The sequence below is a fragment of the Crocodylus siamensis genome, chromosome 8, assembly GCF_052110815.1.
Source record: "Crocodylus siamensis isolate JL-2025a chromosome 8, ASM5211081v1, whole genome shotgun sequence".
NCBI classification, from domain to species: domain Eukaryota; kingdom Metazoa; phylum Chordata; order Crocodylia; family Crocodylidae; genus Crocodylus; species Crocodylus siamensis.
Window position 1 is genome coordinate 47,103,519 of NC_143402.1, and position 25,444 is coordinate 47,128,962.

Below are 25,444 nucleotides of genomic sequence, written 5' to 3' on the forward strand. Positions count from 1 at the left end.
TTATTTTGCATTTTTCCTTAAAGGTGTCTTTTGCTGGTTTGAACGAAAACAGTTAAAGCAGCACCTGATCATGGAACTAGCGATGTGAGAGCTTGGACTTGCACTATCCACCTGTGGAGAGGTTGTCATTAACACATCTACCAGAGGTAGGAAAAAAATCCACACAATACCAGCTTTGTCATCTCAGTGTGACCCCTTTCTTTCCAATAAGGTTCTGAGGCCTCTGCTTGGGATTTTGCCCCAATTCCCTGAGCATGGTAGTTTTCCATGGCTTCTTCCCTTGTTTCACTCATTTTTAGAAAATGGCCCTTTCAGCTGGAGGGCCCTTTTGTATTAGGGGCTGGTGGGTGGCACTGATGATCAGCCAACACCATAGGGCACGTAGCCACAAGCTCAGCCTGTCTGCCTGGGGCATTTGGCAGGTATTTTAATCTGACTGGATGTGGGCGGGGGTTACACCCTGGCCTAGCCATGTCTGAAAACCATCCTCAGTTCTGACTGGACAGTTCTGAGCGGGGTGGGAAAAGAGTTTTGGGTGTGGATGCAATCAGCTTCTCAAACCTGATTGGGGGGCAACACTGTACCCTAGCCAGACCCTAATGTCATTCTCAGTCCTGATTGGACAGCTCCCAGTGGATATGAAATCCAAAAAAGGGTTTATTAATTTATTATTGCACCCAAAGTATTAAAAACCCACAAAAATTAGATCTGTGTATTCTTCTGTTTACATTATCAAATTATCTGCTTATCAACTCTTTAGTTTTGCTTACATTTGATTCTGACTTTAGCTCCACCTACTTTTGATATTGGCATAAAGTCCATCTACTGCTGATTATGATATCATAGTTAAAAATGGACAAGTCTGATAAGAGTTTTATGGAAGTTGCTATACTAGTTTTGTTGTGTAAAAGAAAATATTGTGCACCTTATTCCTTGTCTGAATCTGTCTGGTTACAGTTCCAGCCACTGCAACGTGGTCTGCTTTTATTTGCCACATTTAAGTATTCAAAACTTTCCCTACATATATTTTAATCCATGATCAAATCACTGGTAAACCTTTTTTTTAAAACTGAATAGATTGAGCTTTAGTCTCTTGTAATAAGGCAGGTTTTTAGATCACAGTTCATTCTTTTTCAGTTTATCAAGGTTCCATTTAATGTGAACATGGGAATTAAAAATGATCTTGTGAAGTCCCTTCCAGCCCTAATGTCTCTGAAATCTATGAAATACAACATCCAGGAATGGGCTCATGAATGTCATAGGAAGTACTAATAATGGCTTCTTACTTCTACTCTACATTCTCCTACCAATGCATCTGAAGATTTTATGCTCTCTCTTCAGTGACCAGTGCACCTTGGGAACTCAGGTTCACTTGTTTTCCATCATGACCCTTCTGTGTCAGTGTGGCAGAAAGCCACCTTGTTTCTCCCCAAAATCTCTGCCCTGTGACAATGTGATTAGATGGGCCAGCATAGAGGATTCACACCTCAGCCTGTCTCTTTAGGTAACCTGAGCTGGCTGCATTCCTGAGGGAGGGGGGAAACCTGCTCCCTCTGCCTAGGTGACTGGCATCAGTTACCTGGGTGAGGGGCATCTACCTGGGGAGCTGGAACCTGCCTGGCAACTGGTGAGGTATTTCAAATTTGTTGGCGGAGAGCGAACCGGGGCCGGCCTCCACTGGACCAGGTGAATGAGGTCACAGGGGCTGTATAAGTTGTGAGGGGGAGGAGGCGCTCTCTCTTTGGCCATGAGGTGAAGCAGCAGCAAAGCAGGGGAGACAGAGAAGCCTTACCATCTGAACCTAGCTCTCTCTCTCACCCCAAGACTCTAGAGGGGAAACTCAACCAGCCTCTGGAAGATGCTTGTGAGTAAGCTACTCAACCTGATTAGTTATCTAGCTGGCAATAACACAGATGTGTGATCAAAAGGCTACCTCAGCCACACTGTTTGCTCTTTAGGATTTCTAAGATATTGCTCAACCCTGTACCCTAGTTTCTCCTACCCCTCGTAATCAATAAAGTTCTCCTTTTTGACTGGTGTGGGAGACTTATTGAGGGGTGGGTCTAAATTATGCCTAAGAGACCCCTTAGGTCTGCGGACTAAGGAAGACTTTACTTTTTGCCCCCTTGACTTGGGGAAGTGCCCCAAGTGCCTGTACCGGGTCGAGTACCCATCAGACTATTAGGCCTGTGTTTCCCCGAGGACACAGGGCTGAGACAGTCCCTTCTCGGGGTGGTGGTGGCGACGTTGCTCCCAGACTAGCAAGTATGCTCCAGGAGAGGGGTCGGCCAAGCATAAGGCGCCCCTAGGGAGGCATTCGGAGCCTGGAAGGTGGTTGGGTGCAGGGTGGTGGGCAGCTCAACGCAGCAGCGCCCCCTACTGCACCTGCCACAGTCCCTTCCTAAGTTATTTCTTTCCAGAATACACTCCCTTGCCTGGTAAGTCAGGCAGGGTGGCATCTTGGAGCAAACTGGTTCAGAGAAGCATGAGTTTCTGTAGGTGACAGACAACTTCATCAGATCTGGCAAAATAGGCCATTGCCCATTGAAACTTGTGCCTCTCTAAACTTGTCTTTAGGGTGCTACCCTACCGCCTTGTGCCTGAGTTCAAAATAACATGGTTAACTACCTCTCTCTACTCATGTATTGTGAAATCTACATTCTTGGCTCATAGGTAGGATGACCTTGTATTAAATGCTTGTTGTTTAAATGAGCTCAATTTACTACAGCAATCCAGATCACTTTATGAAATGATCTGTTCTTACTTATCGTCAATATTTGTGATACCTGTAGACCTTACTAGCAATGATGTTATGGTTTCCTCCAGATCATTAATAAAGAGATGGAATAGTGCTGATCCAAGGACAGATGCCTCCAGGGCCCCACTGGAAATGCCTTAATGAAGTGATGATTCTTAATTAATGAGTACTTTCTGTGAAGTCTCTAATTGTCTGCAGATGCTTAAGTCCGCAGTATATGGACCTATGAGGAATACATGTATCACAAATAACAAATACTGAATTTACCTGAATCCAAGACAACTTTGAATTTAAGACAGCCCCCTAATACTTAGATTCTATACATGCGAAATTTATAATTTTCCATGTTTAGAATTTACTTAATGGAGGGACATCTTAAATGTGTCTCCCTCCCCATCTCTGCAGTGGGGCAAGCAGTGGTAGTGGGGTTGAGGGAAGTGATAGAGGGGCAGGCAGTGGGGGATACACAGTGGGAGAAGTAGTAGCAGGGCACGCAATGGGGAAGTCAAATGGCCTGAACCTTGCCCCCCCAGTGCCTGCAGATCCTGGTGCCTTCCCCTTGCTTGCTCCCCTCACCTTACACCCTGGTGCATGTAATGCCCCCACCACTTGTCTCCCTGGTGCCTGATCCCTTGGTTCTTGGGTACCTCAGTGCCTGCCACTCCTGTAGCTTACCCTAGCTATGTCTGCCTTTCCCTATAGTACCTGCACTCTCTAGCCCTGCCCCCCCGCACTTGTCTCAGCTCTCCCTTCCCAGCTGCAGCTTACCCTCCAGATCTGGCTCTGCTTCAGCCCAGGACACAGAGCACATGGTCACTTCAGCCAGGCAGCAGTGACTGTGGTAGCAGCAGCTCTGGACTCAGTTCTGGAGCTGCTGCCACTGTTGCTGCTGCTGTGTGGTCTGTCAGGGGCCACATCAACCATATGCTCCATTTCTGGAGCTGCAGTGGGGCCAGAGCTAGAGGGTAAGCAGCAGCAGGGTGGGGGAGTGGGGCAGAGGCAGTGGGGGTATAGAAGTGGTGGCAGAAGGGCTGCAGCTCCAACTCCAATTCTGAGGCCATGTTAGAGCCAGAATCAGAGCTACACCAGCCTGATTCTCACTGACGCTCAAATCCAAGACAAAGATAAATTGGCCCCTGAAAGGCCCAGAAGGCCCAAAAGAAAGAGGGCGGAGGAACTTTACCCCCAGAGAAGGAAATGTATGGTCTCCTGGAGGAGAGCAATGCAGTTCTGTGCGGAGGCACAGAGGAAGAGTCTGGGAGTGCAACAAACTTGGATTCTGGCCTGGGGGTGGCCTCAGGCAGTCAGAGCAGGAGCTGGTTTGGAATTACCAGTGAAGAAGAGTTGGCTGTTCAACCCACCAGTGTGGAGGCTGAGGTATGGGTAAGTTGCTTGGTGTGCACAGTGGCTATGAACCCTCTCTGGGGGAGCCAGTTGTTGGGCCTGATGCACTACCTGAAGGGCACCACTGAGGAAGACTTGCAGTTTTGATAAGGTCAATAAGGTCAAATATGAAATCAATGAGGCCTGAGTAAAGAAGTAATTGATTGATAGGAAAAATCTGTCCATTCAGGGTATGTAAGGACTCAGTGATTGGTGCTGTACTTGCAGAGCACGTGTATTAATAAAGGGGGCGTAAATAAGGATTAATTGAGCCCTGACAAAATCCTGACTTAGAAGAGTATAATAACTGTTGATGTCTGGATGAGCTATCAATCAAGAGACTCAGATACAATGGAAACACCACAGCGGTAGTCTGGCAGGTGTGGTGAGGACAGGGCATAGGAGAGGTGGAGACCTGTGACGAGGATTCACTCTCCATTGAGAGAGCTCTGTTTCCCCTTTTTTCAACACACCAGACCAATGTCATGTCAAAGAGGAGTATGGAGAGACAGAGAGATAGAGATCCACCAGACTTCACCAGAGCTGAGGGTCCCACAAGACTGGCAACAAGCCAGTAGGCTGGTGTTGCAATTGTTTCAGGGGCTGCAGACACAAATAGAGGAATTAATATGAGTAAGAACCAAGGAGGTGGAAGCACGTATTATGCTGCTGATTTGACAGCAAGAGCTGAGTGAGAAAATAGGGGCTCAACAAGTGGTGATTATTCACACCACTGAGAGTATAAAGATGCCAAAGATGACACTAGAAGATGATATGGAAGCTTACCTGGAATCTTTTGAGGGAGGCGCCCTGGTGGCTGGATGGGATCAGGCTTGGTGAACCAACCAATTGGGCCCTCTCTTGATTGACAGGCTCAGTCCAGGCAGCCTATTGGGTCTTATCCTGAGACAAAGCTACTGACTACATGAAAGCTAGTGATGTGATACTGTATTGGCAGGAAATCTCACTGGAGTACTATCGGTAGTGATTTAGGGCCAAAAAGAACACAGAAGAACAGAGACCTCGTAAGAAGGTCAGGAGGAAAGGGAGTTGGTAGTGGGGGTCTGCTATAGACTGTCACACCAGGAGGATGAGCTAGATCTGGAATTCTCCGGGCAGCTCTCAGAGACTGTACAGTCAAGAGATACAGTTGTCATGGATGACCTAGACTACCCTGACATCTGTAGGGAAGATCAGTCAGCCAGATCTAATTGCTCACATAGGTCCTTAACCTGCATACAGGACCTCCACCTAATGCAGGAGGTATATGATCCCACTAGGGGGAATGCCTTGCTGGACTTGGTGCTGGCTATGGGGGATGACCTGGTGGGGGATCTGCAATTACAAGGCAACCTAGGGGATAGTGACCATCAATTGATTGAATTCACAGCAAAGGGTGGGAAAAGTAACCAGCAGGACAGAAGTGCTAGATTTCAGAAAGGCTAACTTCAGTGTGTTTAGGAGATTAGTTAGTGAGGCATTAAAGCTCAAGAGCATTGACAAAACGGGGGTCCAGGAAAGGCGGTCATTACTTAAGGAAGTGTTCCTTTGGGCACAGAAGGAGGCAATCCCACTGTGTAGAAAAGGGGTCAAAGGAGCCAAGAAGCCCTCCTGGCTAAATAAGGAAATCCAGGAAAGCTTAAGGGCAAAAAAAGGGGCATACAGGGGGCGGAAGCAGGGAGTAGCTACCAAGGAGGAGTATACCTCCTTGGCTCACACTTGCAGGGAATCAGTTAGGAAGGCCAAAGCACCATTAGAGCTTAGGCTGGTGACAAAAATTAAGGACAACAAAAAGTCTTAGGTATGTAGGGAGCAAAAAGAAGGTGCAGGGCAGCGTAGGACCCCTACAGGATAAACAAGGGCAGTTGGTGACAGATAGGAGAGAAAAAGCAGAGCTCTTCAAGGGGTTTTTGCCTCTGTATTCTTGAACTCAGATCTAGACAGATATCCCAAATGCATTACTGATAGAAGCAGGAGAAACACCAGCCTATCAACTGCCAGCGCTTACCTAGTAAAAAGACACTTGGAGGATCTGGATGTGCTTAAATGTGTTTAAATCAGCGGGACTGGATGAGCTCCATCCAAGGGTGCTGAAAGAATTAGCCAGTGTAATAGCAGAGCCACTGGCATGACTGTTTGAGCACTTGTGGTGCTCAGGTGAGGTCCCAGAGGATTGGAAAGGGCCAATATGGTCCCTATTTTCAAGAAGGGGAGGAAGGAGCATTCGGGTAACTATAGACTGGTTAGTCTCATCTCTATGCTTGGGAAAACCCTTGAAAAAATTATCAAGGATCACATTTGTCGGAGTCCAGCGGGTAATATAATGCTGAAGGGTAACCAGCATAGGTTCATAGCAGGTAGATCCTGCCTGACTAACCTTGATTCTTTTTATGACCAGGTCACTAAATGTTTAGATGCAGGAGTTGAGGTATATGTCATCTACTTGGACTTTAAGAAGGCCTTCAACATGGTATCCCATCCTATTCTTATAATCAAATTGAATGGCTATGCCATAGGCGATTACACAGTCATGTGGGTGGCAAATTGGCTTAAGGATTGTACTCAGAGAGTGGCAGTGGACAGGTCAGTATTAACCTTGAAAGATGTGGGCAGGGGGGTGCCCCTAGGCTCAGTCCTTGGGCCAGTGCTGTTCAAAATGTTCATCAGCGACCTGAATGAGAGTATGGAAAGCACTCTGTCTAGATTCGCAGATGACACCAAACTGTGGGATGAAGCAAACACACTGCTGGGAAGAAACTGAATCCAGGTGAACCTGGACAGGTTAGAGAAATGGGCAGAGAACAATACGATGCAGTTCAACAAGGACAAGTGCAAGGTGCTGCACCTAGGGAAAAGGAATCACTAGCACATCTATAGGCTGTGGGATGACCTTCTCAGCAGCACAGTGGCAGAAAGAGATCTTGGAGTTGTTGTCAACTCCAAGATGAATATGATCTGTCAATGTCATGAAGTAATTAGCAGAGCTAACCGCACTTTGTCATGCATTAGTAGGTGCATCATGAACAGGTCCAGGGAGGTGATGCTTCTCCTCTATGCGGCACTGGTCAGGCTGCAGCTGGACTACCATGTCCAATTCTGGGCTCTGCAATTCAAGAATGATGTGGGCAACCTTGAGAGGGTCCAGAGGAGGGCCACTTGTATAGTTACAGGCCTGCAGGGAAGGCCCTATGAGAAAAGGCTGAGGGACCTGGAACTTTTCAGCCTCCACAAGAGAAGACTGAGGAGGGATCTTGTGGCAGTATACAAATTCACTAGGGCAGCAAGGAATGGGAGATGCTCTATTTACCAGAGCACCCCTTGGCATAACCAGAAATAATGGCCACAAGCTGATAGAGAGTAGATTTAGGTTGGACATCAGAAAGAACTTCTTCATGGTTAGGGTTGCCAGAATCTGGAACGAGCTTCCAAAGGAAGTGGTGCTCTCCCCTACCTTGGGAGTCTTCAAAAAGAGACTGGACAAGCACCTGGCTGGGGTCATGTGACCCCAGCACTTTTTCCTGCCACTGGCAGGGGGCTGGACTCAATGATCCATTGAGGTCCCTTCCGACCCTAGCATCTATGAATCTATGCTGGCTCAGACACTGAGGAACTTTCTGTAAAGATGGGTCCAACCTTAAGGAAAGACTGTAGCTGAGGTCTCAGATTGATTTATTTACTTTAGAGCAGTTCCTCACTGACTTTGGGGAGGAAACTCAAAAAATGTGTCTGACAACACCAGCCCCAAACTATGGAAGAGGCTTTACACTTGGCTGAGTCCTTTACTGTGGCTGAAGCAGATTTTGGAAAAGGGAGAGTTACGAAGACAATACACACCCCAGGGGGACAAGTGGAAGATCCAGGGATGGGAACAAAGAAAATTGATGCACCATACGCTGCTGAATGGGGTGGGACACCTGGGCCATGTCCCGACCAACTTTTTGCACATTAATTTATATAATCCACAAATGCACAATTGTCATTCTGGTTAAAATTGTAACATTTTTTTAACTGCATAGCTAGCTAAATTAATGTGGTAAAAGATGGTCGGGCTGTGGCCTGGGTGGCCCACCCCATTCTGCGGCCTATGGGAGGCATCACAGGCCCAACCCTGGGTGTTTAGAGGATGGAGATCCCATGATATCATCTAATTCCGTGACCTGATGTGGCAGGCCACTGTGCATGTCTGCCACTTTAAGGGCCTGGAGCTGGGAGCCACCAGGTGCCTAATGAGGGCAGCCATTTTAGATTCAGGGCTGTCCATATAAACAGGGCAGTTCAGCTGCTGGGGTGAGGCAACAGCATCGCCTGGCTGTAGGGCTGCTGATATCATCTAGAGTAAGGGAGGAGCTGTAGGGAAGGATAGGAGGCTCCTGGTCCTGGGTACGACCTAAAACTGTACCCTACTGGGAGTGGGTGGCTCCCAGTGGTGCGGGAGCCCCCAGGAAATGCCAGCCCTGGTGGAAGGCAGGTTGGGGTGCCTTAACCCCTAGCCCCCACAATTGAGTGGGTTACCCCTTGTTTTGGAAGGCCCAGAGGGTGGGCCCTCAGAGAATGAGAAAAGGGCCATAGACTCAGGCCTGTCTGAGTTTCCCCTGACTGGCCCATGCTGGGGCCAGGACCGGACGGGTCGAAGGGCCAGGGGGCCACTGCGAAGGACTCCCAAGAGCTGAAGGTCTGGGGTCCCAACTGGCCTGGAGGTGGGCCAGGGAGGAGCTGAAGGTCTCAGTGGGGGGACCACACCCAAAGGGGAACTAGTTCAGGGAGCTATGGTGCCCAGTACGACGGCAGAAGAGGCCGCCTGAGGAAGAGGAATCCAGGTGGGGTTCAATAGGAGGATTCTGGGGCTCTCTGTGGAGGCTGGTGATTAAAGGAACATCAAGATGCCATCTGCGAGGCTTGGGCTCTGGTGTAGGGGAGGAAAGGAGCTGCAAATAGCACCCCCTGGCATTGGGGCAGGAAATGGGCAGCCTCCTGCTTAACTGACATCAATTAATCAATTAACATCAAGGTGTGGTGGGAGAGAAGGCGGGCGGTTAGCCCAGGAACAGGTGGGTGGGCCACACGGAGATTGGCCCCAAGCAGACCCCCTGTTACACCTTCACAGGTCATGTTTGACAGCAGGGAAAGGTCTCTTTAGACCTTCTGGGTCAGGCTACAAGGGGGACCAGGAAAGGGAGAACTGATGGTGGGAATCTACTACAGACCTCCCTCTCAAGAGTTGGAGAGCAATTAAGCTTTCTCAGGAGAACTGACAGAAGCAGCTAGCACTAGAGATAGGATTGTCATGGGTGATTTCAACTACCCTGACATCTGTTGGGAAGACCATTCAGCCGCCTCCAACAGGTCAGCCAACTTCCTGGCAACAACAGACAATCTGTTTCTGGCACAGGTTGTGGAAGGCCCTGCTAGGGGATTTAGTGCTGACCAAAGGAGAGGGCATCATGGATGACTTGAGGATTGGCGATACTCTGGGTAATGGTGATCATGACCTGATAAGTTTCACCACCACTATAAAACTGGAAAGTTCGTCACAGAATGAAAGTCCTAAATTTCAAGAAGGCAGATTTTGGCAAATTCAAGAGGCTTTTTGGAGAGGCCCTCTGCAACTGGCAACTAGATAATTTGGGAGTGCAGGAATGACAGTACTTCCTTTTAAGGAGGCAATTCTCATGGCTCAAAAACAGGCCATCCCCATGTAGGCAAAAAGTGGGAGAGGAGCTAGGAGACTTGGTTGGCTCACCAGGGATATTAGGGAGCTATTGAAAAAGAAAAAAGAAGAATATATATAATGGAGGGATGGCTTAGCAACCAGGGAGGAATACACTTGTATCACCAGGGCCTGCAAATATGAGACACGGAAAGCTAAGGCAGGCATGGAGATCAAACTGGCAACCAGTATAAAAGACAACAAAAAGTCCTTTTATAGATACATATGGAGCAAGACAAAATCAAGCTCTACTGTGGGACCCCTATGGAATACCTCTGGGCCACCCACAGTCAATGCCCGTGAAAAGGCAGAACTCCTAAATACATACTTTGCATCAGTATTCCTGAAATCCAGTGGGGGCTGCTCACCTGACCAGAGGCCCAGGGAGCAGGGGGAAGGCAGCAGCCTACATGAAATCAGTCCAGAACAGGTGAAGGATACTCTACAATGCTTGGACATTTTCAAGTCTGCTGGGCCAGACAACCTGCACCTGAAAGAATTGGCTGAACTTATAGAAGCACCACTGGTGAAGCTGTTTGAAGAGCTGTGGAACTCAGGAGTGGTTCTGGATGATTGGAAGAGGGCCAATGTGGTGCCCATCTTTAAGAAAGAGAAGAGGATGACCCTGCAAACTACAGACCGGTCAGTCTAACCTTGGTCCTGGATACAATCTTTGCAAAGTTGGTTAAGGAGGCCATCATCTACAAGCTGATAATGGATGGGGTGCTAAAAAGCAACCAGCATGGCTTTGTCAAGGGTAGATCATGCCTGATGAACCTTGTGTCCTTCTACGACCAGGTAACTAACCCTCTGTATGATGGACATGAGGTTGATGTCATCTATTTAGAATTCAGTAAAGCCTTTGACTCTGTCTTCCAGTGGATTCTCTCTAACAAACTGGAGAGTACTTGGCTGGGCCAGTCTACAGTGAGGTGGGTGGACAACTGGCTTAGAGGCCATGCCCAGAGAGTGGTGATCAATGGGATGGCCTCATTTTGGAGGGCTGTATTCAGTGGTATCCCCCAGGCATCAGTGGTTGGACTTGTGCTATTCAATGTATTTATTAACAACTTGGATGAGGGGGTTGAAAGCTCAATGATTAAGTTCACAGGTGATAGATACCAAGCTGTGGGGAAACTCAGACATACCAGAGGATAGAGCAACAATCCAGGATGACCTGACAGACTGGATTTATAGGTGGAACAAAATCAAATGAGGTTTAACAGGGAGAAGTGTAAGGTCCTTCACCTAGGTAGGAAGAACCCTCACCACAACTATACAATGAGTGGTTTTCCACTGGTTGGCACAGCCTCTGAACAAGCCCTGATAGTCACGATCAACTGGAAGATGAATATGAAGCAACAGTGTGATGAGGCTGCCAGAAGGCCAAATAAAACTCTGGCTTGCATCAGTCGATGTGTAGCCAATAGATCCAGGGAGGTACTCCTCCCTCTGTTCGACATTGGTGCAGCCTCAGCTGGAGTACTGTGCCCAGTTCTGAGCACTGCACTTCAAGAAGGATATGGATAAACTCAAGCGGGTACAAAGAAGAGCCCCTATATGGTAAAGGGCATAGAGGGTAGGCCTTATGAGGAGAGACTTCAGGACCTGGGCCTGTTCAGTATCAGTAAGGCTGAGAAGAGACTTGATAGCTGCCTATAAGTACTTCAGGGGGGAGCATCAAGAACTAGGAGAGCAATGATTCAGGAGGGCACCTCAAGGCAGGACAAGGAACAATGGGCATAAACTAACAGAGGATAAATTCAGGTTGGACATAAGGAAAAACCTCTTCTCTGTAAGGGTCACCAGAAACTGGAACATGCTCCCGGCAGAGATGGTGCAATCACCCTCCTTGGAGTTGTTCAAGATGAGGCTGGACAGGCATCTTGTCGAGCTTATCTGAGCCCATTGTGCTGGAGCAGCTTTAGTGCTCCATCACTTTAAGGGCTGGAGCAGGAAGCTGCCAGATGGCTGATGAGGGCAGCCATTTTGGGGAGCTCTGTTATAAGGGCAGAGCAGAGCAGAGCAGATTGTGATAAGGAGCTCTGGGAGTAACACTGCCTGGTGGAGCTCCAGGAACATCAGAAGTAAGGTTAGGCTACGGGGAAGGAGCAGGCCTTATTGGTCCTGGACATTAGCTGAAACTGTACCCTGCTGGGATATGGAGGCCTGGTGGTCCTGCCTATGGTGGGGCAGGGCCACTCAAATACCAGGACTGAGAACTTCCCCGGTGTAAGGTAGGTTGGGGCACCTAAACTCCAGCCCCCACCTTCAGGTGGGTAATAGGAGAACTGTGTGTGGGGGGCAGGTAAGCTTATTAGAGGAGAGTGACACCTGAGCCTATGGGGGTGTCTGACCCTGTGCCCAGATGAGAGGGTGGAGTTGAGAGGCCTGGAAGGAGGACAAAGAGCGGGGCCCCAGAGTGGTAAGGGCAGAATAGTAGCCCGGTGAGGGGTGTGGTGGCAAAGTCAGCCCACAGTTCTTTGAACTGCCCAGCATTTGTTCAGATGAGGGTCACAGGAGAGGCCCAAAAGGCTGTGTACCTGCTAGCTGAAGCGAGAAGAGATAAGCCTGATGGCCCTCAAAGGGAGCAAGGGCAGGGTGCATGTGGCCCAAGGGGGCAGTATGAGAGAGACCCAAGATGGGTGGTATGTGGGAGCCCTGGTGAGAGTAGGGGAAGTGAAAGAGGCCATGGTGAGAGGCGGGTGGTATGCACATGTCCCAGAATGGAGCAGGATGTAAGAGACCTAATTGTGCATTGAGTTTGGTCTTGCCTGAAGCAGGAGTAAATACCAAGCTAAGTGTGTTATCTATGAGGCATGGGACATGTAGGGATGGTTGGAGCATGTATATTGGGCCTTTGACATCAGTGTAGTTCAAAGGGTAGCTTTCTGCTTATTTAGCAACTGGAACAATTTACAACAAGGCATGGCAGGTGAACAAGGCAGCTTGCCCAAAGACAATGGAGTGGGCTGGTCTCATGACTGGGCCTGGGAGCTGGCTCCTTTTGTCACATCATTAACTTCCTGCCCATGGCAGGAGACTGGACTTGATGATCTTACAGGTTCCTTCTGGTTTTAAGTTTCTATGCTTCTATGATGTAGTATGCTACCACTGTGGGTCTCTTGGACACATGGCCTGTGATTGCACACAGAACCTGTGAGAAAGTCAGGGCTGGGAGGAAGCCTGGTGAAGCTAGGGTGAGTGACCCCTGAAGACCCCCTATACCAAAACAATGGACTGCAGTTTTGGGCAGCACAAAGGATCTTTCTGCATTCCTATACTAAGGATAGATGTCAAGGTAGGAAGTTTGATAATACCCATCGTGGTGGACACTGGGTGTGTGCAGGCCATGATAAAAGAAGGGCTATTGCAACCACACATAGGTGAGAAGGATATACCCATTAACATGCTTTGCATGCATTTTATGACCTATGTTTATGAGAGATGTTACCTGCCCTTAACCATAATGGGTTGGACAGAAGAGTTAGTTGTGGGCATTTATCCTGCCCCATGTTGCTAGGCCAAGACTGGCCTTACATGTAAGAAGTCCTGGACCAGACCCTGGGAAAAAGAGGTGTGGAGGCCCAGATGGAAGAGGCAGGGAAAACATAGATTTAGGTGACATCATCATGGAGGTGTTACCTCTCAGCTCTGTGTTCTTGGGGAACCCTGGCAGAGTATGTAGCCCATCTGACTCACAAAGAACTCTCTCCTCCCCCATCTCTACCTGAACAAGAACTGAACTGAGGAAGGACTTACAGAAGACAAAGAAGATGCAGTGGGAGACACACCTAAAGTCCTCCAGGAAAGGGTGATAGGAGTGAAGTAACTCCCCTGGTCTCATCTGCATTTGAGATGGAACCAGATGACAGCTCATTTAAATGGGAGATGGGACAGGCATGCATCTTCATTAGCTTTCAGGATGGAAAACAGAGATTTCAAGGCAAGGACTACACTGAATTCTGGGATCAGAAAAGCAGGGAAGAACTGCATGGTGGGGAATCCTTGCTCCAAATGCTAATCAACCCACATCTACACACACCCAGTTCAGCATTTATCAGACCAATTCTAGTAATGACTCCTCTATTGGTATCCAAAACACTGAATCTTCCTGTCTGTATTGTGAGCTCCCTCAGAGTAATGCCACCTATAGCCAGCAGTGATCAATTCCTATTATCCAGCACACGAACCATTGTTTACCCCTAAACAAACCTAGTGTTCTCCCTTGAGCCATTGTTAGTTCTCTACAAAAACCCCTACCCAAGCTCATGTCTGTCCTGGTGCTTGGGTCTAAAGCTGCACCAGTTCCATTCCTTTTCTGCCTGGATTCTCTCCATTCATTGTGCTGAAGACTCTGCCTGTCTGCCAGATCCAACAATACCTGGGAACCTCGACCAGTTCAAGCTTCACTGAGTGGTGAGACCCCAACTCTCTCTCTCTCTTTCTGACTCCAGGAACCTGACTTTTATTCTCTTACTTCAGGCACAGCTTTCTAAATCTGACTCTTGCTAATCAAACTCAAGCTAGACTTCCCCAAAACCCTAATTGAAACTATGTAATATTGTAACTGTTTAGTTGTCTCTCTGTCTTGTATGGATGTTATTACTGACATCATCGTAAGTTCATATACCTGGCAATAAATAACTTTTATGGTCAAGCTGGTTGCTATACTTTTTCTGTGAACCTCACCTACTCTTTTTTCCCCTCAACCTCCGCATTTGCTCTGCAGCAACACTTCTTGTACCTAAGCCAAAGATCCCTGTAATGCCAAAAACCACAGTGGGGTCTGCTTGTACAGGCTGATTGACCCAGTTTGGCTCAGATATGCCCTAATGAACTGAATGCTGGCCTATAAGGATGTCAACTGGACACCCAGCTGGATTCAGAGGTATTCTGTTTACCCGTGTGCTTGTGTCTGACTGCATTTTGTTGTTACGTTAATGAACTGATTCCTGGCATATGAGGGTGTCAGTCTGTCCATGCTGATCAACCCATCCGGGTCAGGTGTGTCACGTTAATCTCTGTGTGTGTGTGTGTGTGTGTGCGCGCGCGCGTGTGCGCACATGTGTGTATTTGACTGATTTGGTGGCTGAAGGAACACAGCCCCATTGAAACAGAGTCGTGCAAGAGGGATGTTGACAGCATGGAGAGGGTCCAGAGGGGGACAACAGGGCAGGCCCTACGAGGAGAGGCTACGAGACCTGAACCTGTTCAGCCTCCAAAAGAGAAGGCTGAGGGGGGATCTTGTGGCCTGTTACAAACTAGTCAGGGGGGATCAGCAGGCATTGGGGGAGTCACTGTTCCCCCCAGCACCGCCAGGAGTGACCAGGAATAACAGTCACAAGCTGGCAGAGGGTAGGTTTAGGTTAGATATCAGGAGGCGCTACTTCACGGTCAGGGCGACTAGGGTCTGGAAGCAACTTCCAAGAGAAGTGGTGCAGGCTCCTACCCTGGGGGTGTTTAAGAGGAGGTTAGATGCACGTCTTGCTGGGGTCGTTTGACCCCAGTATTCTTTCCTGCCATGGCAGGGGGTCGGACTAGATGATCTGCTCAGGTCCCTTCCGACCCTAGAAACTATGAAACTATGAGTAAAGAAGTAATTAATTGATGGGAAAAAATCCCTCCATCAAGGGTGTGTAAGGACCCAGTGATCGGTGCTGGACTTGCAGAGCATGTGCATTAATAAAAGGGGTGTAAATAAGGATTAATTGAGCCTGGATGAGCTTCTTACTTGGAAGAGTATAATAAATGTTGACAACTGGATGAGCTACTGGTTAAGAGACTCAGATGTACTGGAAAGACCTCACTATTAGCTTGGCAGGTGTGGTGAGGACAGGGTATAGGGGAAGTGGACCCCGTGAAGAGAATGCACTTCCCATTGCAAGAGCTCTGTTTCCCTTTTTTTTGACACTCAGCTTCCCCTGTATTTGTTTTACATCAAGGCGTGGCAGGTAAGCACAAAGGAAGAAGGCAACAGCTCTCAGGAAGAGCTATGGAACACGCTGCACCCACTGACATGCTCCATGTTAAATGAGGGACACACACCTTGTCTTTGATTTGAGTAAATACATGTAGGTTTTAAGGGCTTAATCTATATCAGTGATGCTCTACCTTTTGGCTCCGCAGGGCAAATGAATGGCCTGGGTCTGGTCTGCGGGCTGGATTAGGCACTAGGATCAAGACCCCATGCTACCTCACCAATATCGGCCCTGCACCATCTCCACCTGTTCCTGTGCTGCCTCTGCTACCCTTGCATACTTGGATTGCGTCCCATGCCCCTTGATCAGACCCACAATGCCTTTGTCTGGTACAGAACACTGGAATCTGGCCCTGCTGCCCCCAGCCATGCAGACCAGGATGAGTTTCTCTTTGCCAGATATAGCTCATAGGGCTATGCTAGCCAGGTGATGGGGCTCACTTCAGATCCAAAAATATGGCAGCAGGAGTGTGGCAGTTGTTGCCACCACTCTCTTGATGCTAAGTTTTTGGACCTGTGAGGAGCCCCATGGGCTGGATGACACAGACCTGCAGGTTGTTTCTGGCTCACAGGCCAGGTGTTGAGCACCCTTAATCTATCTGAAGGCAGAGAGCTAGTCAGTGCAAGAAAGGGGAAAGGAAAGGGACCAATGAACGGAATGTAAGAAAATATATTTGGGCTAGAGATTAGGAAAAAGGCCTTGGTCTTACTCCCATTGAAACCAGTGGAAAAGTATTCCCTGACTTCAGGGGTCTCAATATTGGAGCCAAAAATGTTAACAGAGCAGCTAGGCTGGGTAACGGGCTGTATTGCAAGGCTAGAGGTGGCATCTGTGTAGAGATTACTGAGTAGGTAAAAACGTATTAGAACTGAATGAAACAGTGAATATGTAGCCATTCAGGGGCCAGAGGACAACCATGTGCTCCATGTCTGGGGCTTCAGTGGGGCCAGAGCTGGAGGGTAAGCAGCAGCAGGGAGCGGGAAAAGGCAGTGGCAGGGGACAGGTGCAGGTGGAGAGGGGGGAAGAGGTGGCAGGAGTACAGAGGTGGTGGCAAGGGGAAGTGGCAAGGGGTCAGCCTACAAAACGCGAGGGGTCAGCTGGGGGAGCCAAGAGACCTTTTGTAGCCCAGCCATCTGCAGTTCTGTTATTAAAGGTGTTATGATATATTTACCTTAGAGCTGTGTACAGAAGCTTTTGTATCCCGGGTATGGCACAGGCTAGCACAAGTACCTGTAAACAAAAACGCATGCAGTTTAGCTGGGACTGCTTTCCCCTTTCAATACTGATGTTCTTAGATGTTGCTTTAGCATCACTGCAGAGTGGTGTCCTGTGACTTTTTGTTCCAATGGGCCTGTCTAGGCTGTATTAGTACCCCAGCAGGAGTGCTGCAGTGAGGTATACCATGCCTGCTTCTGTGCATGCTGCCTCCCCAATCTGATCAAATGTGTAACTGTCATCAGTGTGCTACTGGGTACAACCCCATCAGCTCTAGCTCTTGGGTGAGTCTACTGGTGTATGCACACCACAGCACTCAGTTGACTAACTGACTTCCATTTCAGGGGGCAGCCCATGCACAGTACATACTGTGGTCCTCTGTGCTGATCTTTGATACAATACTGAAGCACACAGTCATGCCCAGCATGCAGATAAAGCCAATGAGTGCTGTTTTTTATCTGGAGGAGGTTGCTTACATTTTCATGTATTGTTGTGCTACCTTTGGGGGCATGTTTTTCCTGTGCCTAGTACCTGGAAGCAAGGGCCCCACTGTGCTACCATAGTAACAATCTGCACTTAGTGGACGTCCTATAAGAAGAGATGGCTCTTCTATAGGAAGAACTCACATATAGCTTAGGTAGAGCTTCTGATTCATTTTGCAAGATGTTAATGGAGTGTCTTGTTGTGAAGCTTTTATGCAGGAAATTGCCAGTTACTAGGTGCATCTACATGAGATAGCTTACTGAACATTACATTAATGTAATGCACAGTAAAACATCCCTGTCTACACATGCATGTCAATTACTGCACATTAAATTAATCTAATGCACCATTTCCAAGTACCAATACAAACAGGTACTAGAAAAATGGTGTATTAACTAATGTGCCAAAGCTCATGTCTAGACCCTGGCCAGAAGCAGGGGGCCACAACTGGTGCCTGGCTAACTCCTTATCTCTGCTCAGCTGGGAGGGTGCTGCCCTAGAGCTGGGACAGCTTCCCTGCCTCCCAGAGCCAAGACCTGACCTCTGTGCCCCCTGCCAGCCTGTGACTGGCACCCAGAGGAGCCTGGAGCTCCGCCTGGCTGCTGCAAGAGGGCCGAGCAGGGCAGAAGCAGCCTTAGACTGAATTGCTCTCCCTGTTGGTGCACATTTGGATTTGTGTCCAGGTGTAGTTTAATGCATATGTAGATGTGCCCACAGAGAATGAAAACTATGTGGAAGGGTTGAAGAGCCTCCTTTAAAAACAACTATTTCCTTTGCCAAGAAGAGTCTGTTCTAGAGAAATTCCCCTTCCTTTCAGCACAGCTATTCTCCAGAATACTGTATTTTACAGTATCAAAATGGTAGTTAAGAATAAGGGAGTGAAAAAATTAAAAGACATTACAAACAATTATAAAGAAATTGAGGGGGAAAAATGAAACCCCTAGAAAGTACACATATCAAATATTCACTTTTGTGCTGTGCTCGAAATGCTGCTGATGCTTCTTCAAATTCTTCAGCACTAAAACAAAGGAAAGTTATTTGGATTATTCATAATTAGAATGCAAAAAAAGAGTAAAGGTTCATAAGATTATCATTTCTAGTGCATTTTTTATCTTCAAATCTTGTTTCTGGTGTTTGCTGCCAAGGGTTGGGTGTACTCATGCTCTGTACCCTACTTTGTGCCTAGCACATGATCAGCATTTAACATACAATGAAAAGTCACTAAATGTGCTTTACAGACTCTTGGCCCCCTTTGGCTGCTCTGAGGTGATGGCATCCTCCCACTAAAATGCCATGTAGCTGTAAATAAAAAATCTGGAAATCTGTGACTTTGTCATATACCTGCTATATAGCCTTGGGTGAGCCATTTCACAACACAGTTCTCTCTGTGGAAGGCCCAATCCTACTTACTCCTCATGGGCACATCCAGATGAGTGCGGTTGTGTGGTATGTGACATTGCAAACGTGTCTGCAGTGCCACATATTTCACAGTCAGGTGTTCTCTGTGCTGCCTGTGTGTGCACTGTGCTGCCTTTTTTCCCCACGGGTTTTTTTGATGCAGCAATGGGCAGCGCGTACTGCTGAAATGCAGAGCTAGGTTGCCTGGAGCTGTGCTGCAGCTGCTGGGTAGGCTTTGCCTGGCAGGATTGCCTTTGCATCCCCAGGAGGCCCCCAGGACCCAAAGTAAGGCTGCTGGGACCAGCACAGTACTGACCCTAACCTCCCCTACCACACCCGGGGTAACTTGCTGCGTGCCAGAGTGCATATGGGACAGATGATCCCCAGGGACAAGCAGCTGCAGTGCAAGGTGTGCCGCTGCTACTTGTCTCCAGGGGCTAAACATCCGTGCTCATCTGGATGCAGCCCACATGTCAAACTGTATTGTTTGGTCCTTATGCACAGTTTGGGATTCTAGTTCTCTGTGGTAGAATAGTATTATACTATGTCCATACCAGCCCACTTCTTGAATCTGATCACTGCACCTTGTATTTAACATTCATTGGCTAAAATGGCAAAATAACATTGGGGAAGTGTCTTTCAATTTAGGAGCAGGCTGAAATCTAGGATCATGTCATGTCCCACGTATCTCCCTGTTTTGGCTGCCCAGTTGGCCAGCTGTTCCAATGACAGTGCTGTTGACACCTTTGGATGTGGATACAGACACGACCAGGAAACTGCCCTCTCTGTCATCTGAAAACATTCACTGTTTCCAATTACAAAGCTGAAAGTCGTTGAAAAGGTTGGAGCAGCCATGACCAGGCTTCCCAACATCACAGCTATTTTGGAGCTTTTATTTTAAAGTGAAGTCCTGCTTTCTGCTTCTCAGAAATACAGGAGAGGGAGAGAACATGGAAGAGATATACCCTGGTTCAAAATGCCCCTATGCTGAACATTTTCCCCAGACCCTCATCAGGTATGGCTGTGTAGGCTTACCTGGGGGTGGGAGGGAAGCATGTATTATGATGACAGTAAGTTAGCCTTGTATGAAACCTCAGTCACTATGGGTATTCCACAGTGCTACAAAGGTCACAAGAGGGCTGGTCATAGGTCAGGAGAGAGTTGGACAGAGCCCTGTGCTACTTCATACTGATAAAATGTGTGTGTGCGTGTGTGTGTGTATATATCTATATCTGTATCTATTTATCTTATTTGTAGTGTTTATAATCTATAATGTGGGGGGCAGCCCTGTCCAGAGACTCTAGATTCCTCCGCTTTGCCTTTCTTGCTATAACACCAGAAAAAAGTACCTTAACTGTTCATTGTCCATGGCTGAAGTCAATAGACTCATCATCAGGTGAGAGGACTCAACTTCTATAATGTCTTCAGAGATCTCCTTTTCTTCCTTTTCCTGTTGCTTCTCATCATCATCCTCTTCATCGTACTCCCAATCCTTTGCTTCCAGATTTAAAGCGACCTGCTCTTCCTCCTCATTATTCTCAATATCATGGACTACCAGTCGTACAACAAGGTCTTCCTTGGTCTGAACATCTTTCAGAAGTTCTACTCGAGTGATGTCAGGCTCCAGCACATTCTGAAATGAGTTCCTGCTGAAGGGCTGAAGTAAAAGAGAAAGCTTTGGAAGACAATTTCACTTCAGAGTCATTTTTATATGAGCTCTTCCTACAGTTCACTAATTAGAGATAAATAAATCAAGACTCTTTTAACTTCAGATGAATACTCAGAAAAATCAGGACTTTGCAATAAAACATTTTGTTAAGGAAAAATGAGAGGGTATTTTTAAAATCAGAAACCCCAAATGACCATGCCATTGGTTATTTTGGGCTGGTTTGCTGAAAGAGCAGGATTGACTTGGGCCAGCTCACAGGGTGGATGGATCAAACTGATATGAAGCAAACTGCAAGCATGTTGGAGCTTGCAGGGGAAGCTTGCAGAACCAGCAGGGGAATGGTGGGACTGAACCAATAGCTGGAAGCCTGGCAATGGTACAGGATGAGCAGGCACCTTTGTTTCACCTGGAGAGCTTGGAGAACACTTCTAGCATGTTCTGACACTCACTACAGACTGGCCAAACCCTAGGCTTAACGTGAATGGCCACAGAGGCCAAGACGTTAAGAGGCTGGTAATGGGGCCAACTACGTCTGGGAGTCAGGATGGAGATGAGCCTCACTCATGGGGGGAGGGGTGGGGGAGGGAGGCATGAAAAAGACTTTTATAGTTCATGCCCAGTGTCTGGGTCCTCACAGTGGTATGCATGTATACTGCATGGGGTGTCTCTCTACGTGGCTTGGAGCACATGATGCTTTCAGGCATGGATATCTCAAGAGCAGGATCTGCAGAAGCTCAGAGAAGAATCTTCCTTTGGAAGACTGAGGGCTGTCGGGAGAACTGGAAGGTGAAGAAGCTGAGTGAAGTTCTATGGCAACTGGATGTAGAACCCCAGAAAGGACAAGGAAGGTCCCTGACCTGCTGGGTGAGGTGTCACCAGTAAAGGCTATTGAAAAATGGAAAGAGCAGACAGTCACAGGAAGAAGTCTTGGCCTTGTTGAGGTCAGTGGGAATTTCACCACTGATCTCAAGGAGCCAGGATTTCACCCATATATCTACTATCAGCCAGGAAAACACTTTAAGGGCTGGAGGAAAATACAGTGGCAGATGTTGCTACCCTTCTGTTGTATAAGGCCTTGCTCGCCTTGTGAATCAGTGGGTTTCATGTGAATCAATGGGCTGACTTGAGAAGCTTGGAAGCACTCAGCCTGGAGAAGGGCATCAGGATACGGCCCTAAGTGTTGAGTCCCAGGTTACATGGGAACCTCATGGTAACCACCAGAAATACCATCTCTCCTTACTGCGCGGCCAAGTCTAGCAACCAGAATGTGAAAGATACTCACACATAATTAGATATGGATATTTCTTTCTTAGTCTGCTTTGCCCATCTGTTGTATTTAAACTATCTGCTTAAAAGCAGATCATAAACAAACACTAAGTGGCCCCTATGACTGTCAGCTATTAAGTCCAAAGGCTTCTTCTAGGCTTCAATTCAGTAAGGCTCTTAAATGCACACTTTTAAGCACACACTGTTAATTTCAGTTGGTCATTAGCCTATGCTTAAAGTTATGCAAATACTTATGTGCTTTGTCCTACGTCCAAACACTGCAAATCACTTATGCCTATGAGCAGTTTCATTGAGGCCGCTGGGATTCCTGTACTTGAATCTTTTTCTGGATCAGGGCTCTCTAGCAAAGTCACAATTAACATCTTTTTTTAATCAGTCCCCACATGAAAATGCTTGTGTCACAACCTGGTCCATTCCTGCTCTTTCTGAATGTGAACTAGGCTGTTGTGATTAGACCCAACCCAGGTCTAGGAATAACCTGTCGCTGTTTCTAGATATGAGTCTCTTGGGTGCATTACCCAGTTCAGATGCCATGTCTGAAAACTTACTTAAGCAGCAGGACCCAGCAGTAGGATCTTGGAACCACTGTCTGATCCACCCAACACTCTGAAATCACTTATACGTATGGTCCCACCATTAACCACTTGGCTGTGGCAACTCTGTTTTTTTTAAACTCACTTCCTTGGAGACAGCAAGGCAGTAAAGTAAGGACACCATGTCTTAGCAAAATAATTTCTTACACACATTCTGTGCTCAACTTTGAAAGAGCACAAGAGTTACAGATCTATGGAGAACAAGGTCCTAAAAGTCCCCATCAGTCTGATATCACCCCATTTGTTAGTCTCTACATTTGGCCCAACTCTTTTATGGAAGGCAAAGTACCTCATGCTTCCACATCTGGTTGTCTCTTTCTAAAGACGAAATGGTCCCTTTGACTTAAGGAAGCAGCTATCTTCGAACCAGTCTCTGTCATCAGTAGGAGAAGCAGAGAACTCGAGGTGTCTCATTTATATGTTCAAACCAAGGGATTTCAGCCGTTCTTGTGCCCACACAGATTTCTTGTAAAGAGAGTTGATTCAAGATTAGTGGCTTTACCAACCACTAGCCCAGAATCCCAGATAACAAGGGTTGTCCACACTGATGGCCCACTGCAGGCTCTTTAGGAGATGGTCTACCACTTTGCCAGAGTATGTGTTATTTAGAGTAGATGGGCTTTCCACACCACAAGTTGCAAATTAGAAACCCAGTGGCAGTCACAAAATAAAATGTAGTTCAGCAATTGACACAGCCTTGTCTACAAGGCTGCACTAGTCTTACACTTTTCACTTACCTCCATTGGTCTTGCATCTAGTCGTCCTGAGTTACCCACAGAGAAACATCTGCCTTTTTTTCTCCCTGCCTCAAGTCTTCTAATTTCATCTTCACAATATTTCCCAGCCATTGATGCTCTTCTTATGTCTCTTAGGCTATGCCCAGTTTCAGCAAAGCATATTTTTTTCAGTTCCTCAAGAGGTTCTGTTTTTATAGAAATAACTGCTAAATGATTGGAAACCAAGTTTGGATCTATGGGTAAAGGCTTATTTCTAAGATAAGGGATTATTTTCACAGGCAGGTTCTCTGTTTCTGTTGGGTTCTTATTTGCAGTTTCATCTGTGATCGGCTTTCCAGAAGTTGCTGTTTTAGGTTCTGTGTTAATAGACACTTGTGCAAAAACCTTGTCAGCAATTCTACTTGGCTTCATAACACTTTTACTCAACACTGATGGACTGTCACTAGCAGCCTGTAAAAGGGGGCAACTGGAGATTTCCTCAATTATTACAGTAGCCACTTCTTGAGGAAAATGTTTCCTGCAACCTGTTATGTCATCGTAAATGTCTTGCACAGATCCAGCTTTTTGTAAAATATTATTGTAAACAGAATGAACAACTTGATTAATAGTTTCTTCATACTCTGGATTTAGATGTTGTTCATCTGTGACTGCCACAAGATAGATATTATGTTTGGACAACCCTTGTTCCATGGACTGTTTAAGATTCTCAGCAATTTCATTCATTTTAGCTCTTGATAAACATCTTCTGTGTTTTGGGCTTCTGCCATTATTTAAGCTTAAGACTTTTGACAGGAATGCAATTAGTATTTCTTCCACAAATGTCACAGGTACCGTGAGAATAGATGATTCTAACATTTGTTTCTGAATCTTCATTATTTTTCCTTCATTCATCGTTATCCTTTTTTGAAAGGAGTACTTGAGATGGATGTAATATTTTTCCAGTCACAACTTTCACTAAAGAAGTATTTTCTGCATCCAGAAATGCATGTTGAAGTATGGAAAAAAAGGTCAAGAAAAGATTAGCATCTAGTTTTTCTATTATAAGAGATGATATCTTATTAATAGCTGATGATAAAGGGCTTGGGTGATCAGAGGACTCAGTAAAGTTTCTTAGCACATTTGTAGCTTTCAGCACATTGGAAAAGTGTTAATCCTCCAGAAAAAATACTCAGTAATTGATTTTCATAGATCTCTCCTAATACCAAGTTGCATATAACTTCACACACCCACTTTTTAAAGACTTCTGCATTTTTAATGGAGACTCAGTGTCAAAAGCTTCTTATAGATTAATTCAGCAATTGTTTGAATAATACACTGGCTAACAGAGTCCTGATCCTTAGAAATTTCTGCCATAACTTTACTAACCAGCTTCCTGTGAACAAAGTCAAATTCTGCAAACTGATTTTTCTTTTTGGTAGAGGATGACACTATTGCTGTCAGTTTCTGAGTCAGCTCAGGTGGCAGAAACCCGCCCAGTGTATTTAAAGATCAAACCCTGCTGATAAACCATCTGGGTGCCAATTCGATGCCACATGATGGAGTTTGTTATTTCAGTTTGTTTTTTTCAAAACTTAGGAAGTTACTTGTGCACAGATATTACAATCCTCCTTGCTCAGTGTGTGGCCCTAGCATAACAAGAGATGGGTGACCAGGAGCACCAGTCCCAGACGGCCACCTGAGGGTGTCCAAGAATGGTAGTCACCGCCACTGCCAGCCCAGCCTGCTCCTGCAGGCAGCCCAACCTCTGCTGCCCAGAGTGCAGACCTTGGTTTTATGCCCCAGTGTGTGACCTAGGCCTTACTGACTGTGTAGGACTCAAAGTCTGCTCCAAATATAACATTATTCCCATCCTTGTGGGCTTTTCTATAGAGTGCTGTTGAGATGGAATACACCTCCCTTTGTAGATGAAGGACCAAAGCACAGAAAAATTAGGAGCAGCAGTGTCCACTAATTTTGGGTGCCCAGTTTTGAGACACCTAAACTGTGATGTTTCAGAGGATGCAGTAGTACATAGCATTAAAAGCAGAGCACCTTAGACTTCACTTGCTTTCGTGAGTACTCTGTGTGTCGTCTCTGGGTTCAGTGGAGGAGCTGCAGTCAGGATTTCAGGAACAGATCAGCTCTGTTATAGGTAAGTCAAAGAAGACTATTTTGTTCCCAATAGCTTTTCTGATTGCCCTTAGCCCTGCTAGCTATGGTGTTTTCCTTCCTGTTGCATCTTTCCTTTACCCCC

General features: G+C 46.8%; 1 protein-coding gene and 1 long non-coding RNA gene across 2 annotated transcripts in view; one reads left to right on the forward strand and one right to left on the reverse strand.

Moving 5' to 3' along the window:
- Nucleotides 1–24,102, reverse strand: LOC149858424 (fibrous sheath-interacting protein 2-like). Its single transcript, XM_090061109.1, has 5 exons — nt 23,212–24,102; nt 20,275–20,582; nt 18,496–18,545; nt 17,001–17,059; nt 1–111 (listed from the first exon to the last, which is right to left on the reverse strand). Exons 1-5 carry the CDS (start codon nt 24,100–24,102, stop codon nt 1–3), a joined length of 1,419 nt encoding a protein of 472 aa, XP_089917235.1.
- The window catches only part of LOC149858423 (uncharacterized), a 71,099-nt gene that overhangs the window by 1,498 nt on the left and 44,157 nt on the right, over nt 1–25,444 (forward strand). Inside the window, exon 2 of the long non-coding RNA XR_016443971.1 lies at nt 24–146. This is a non-coding gene — a long non-coding RNA (uncharacterized LOC149858423). The remainder of the gene's footprint in view (nt 1–23; nt 147–25,444) is intronic.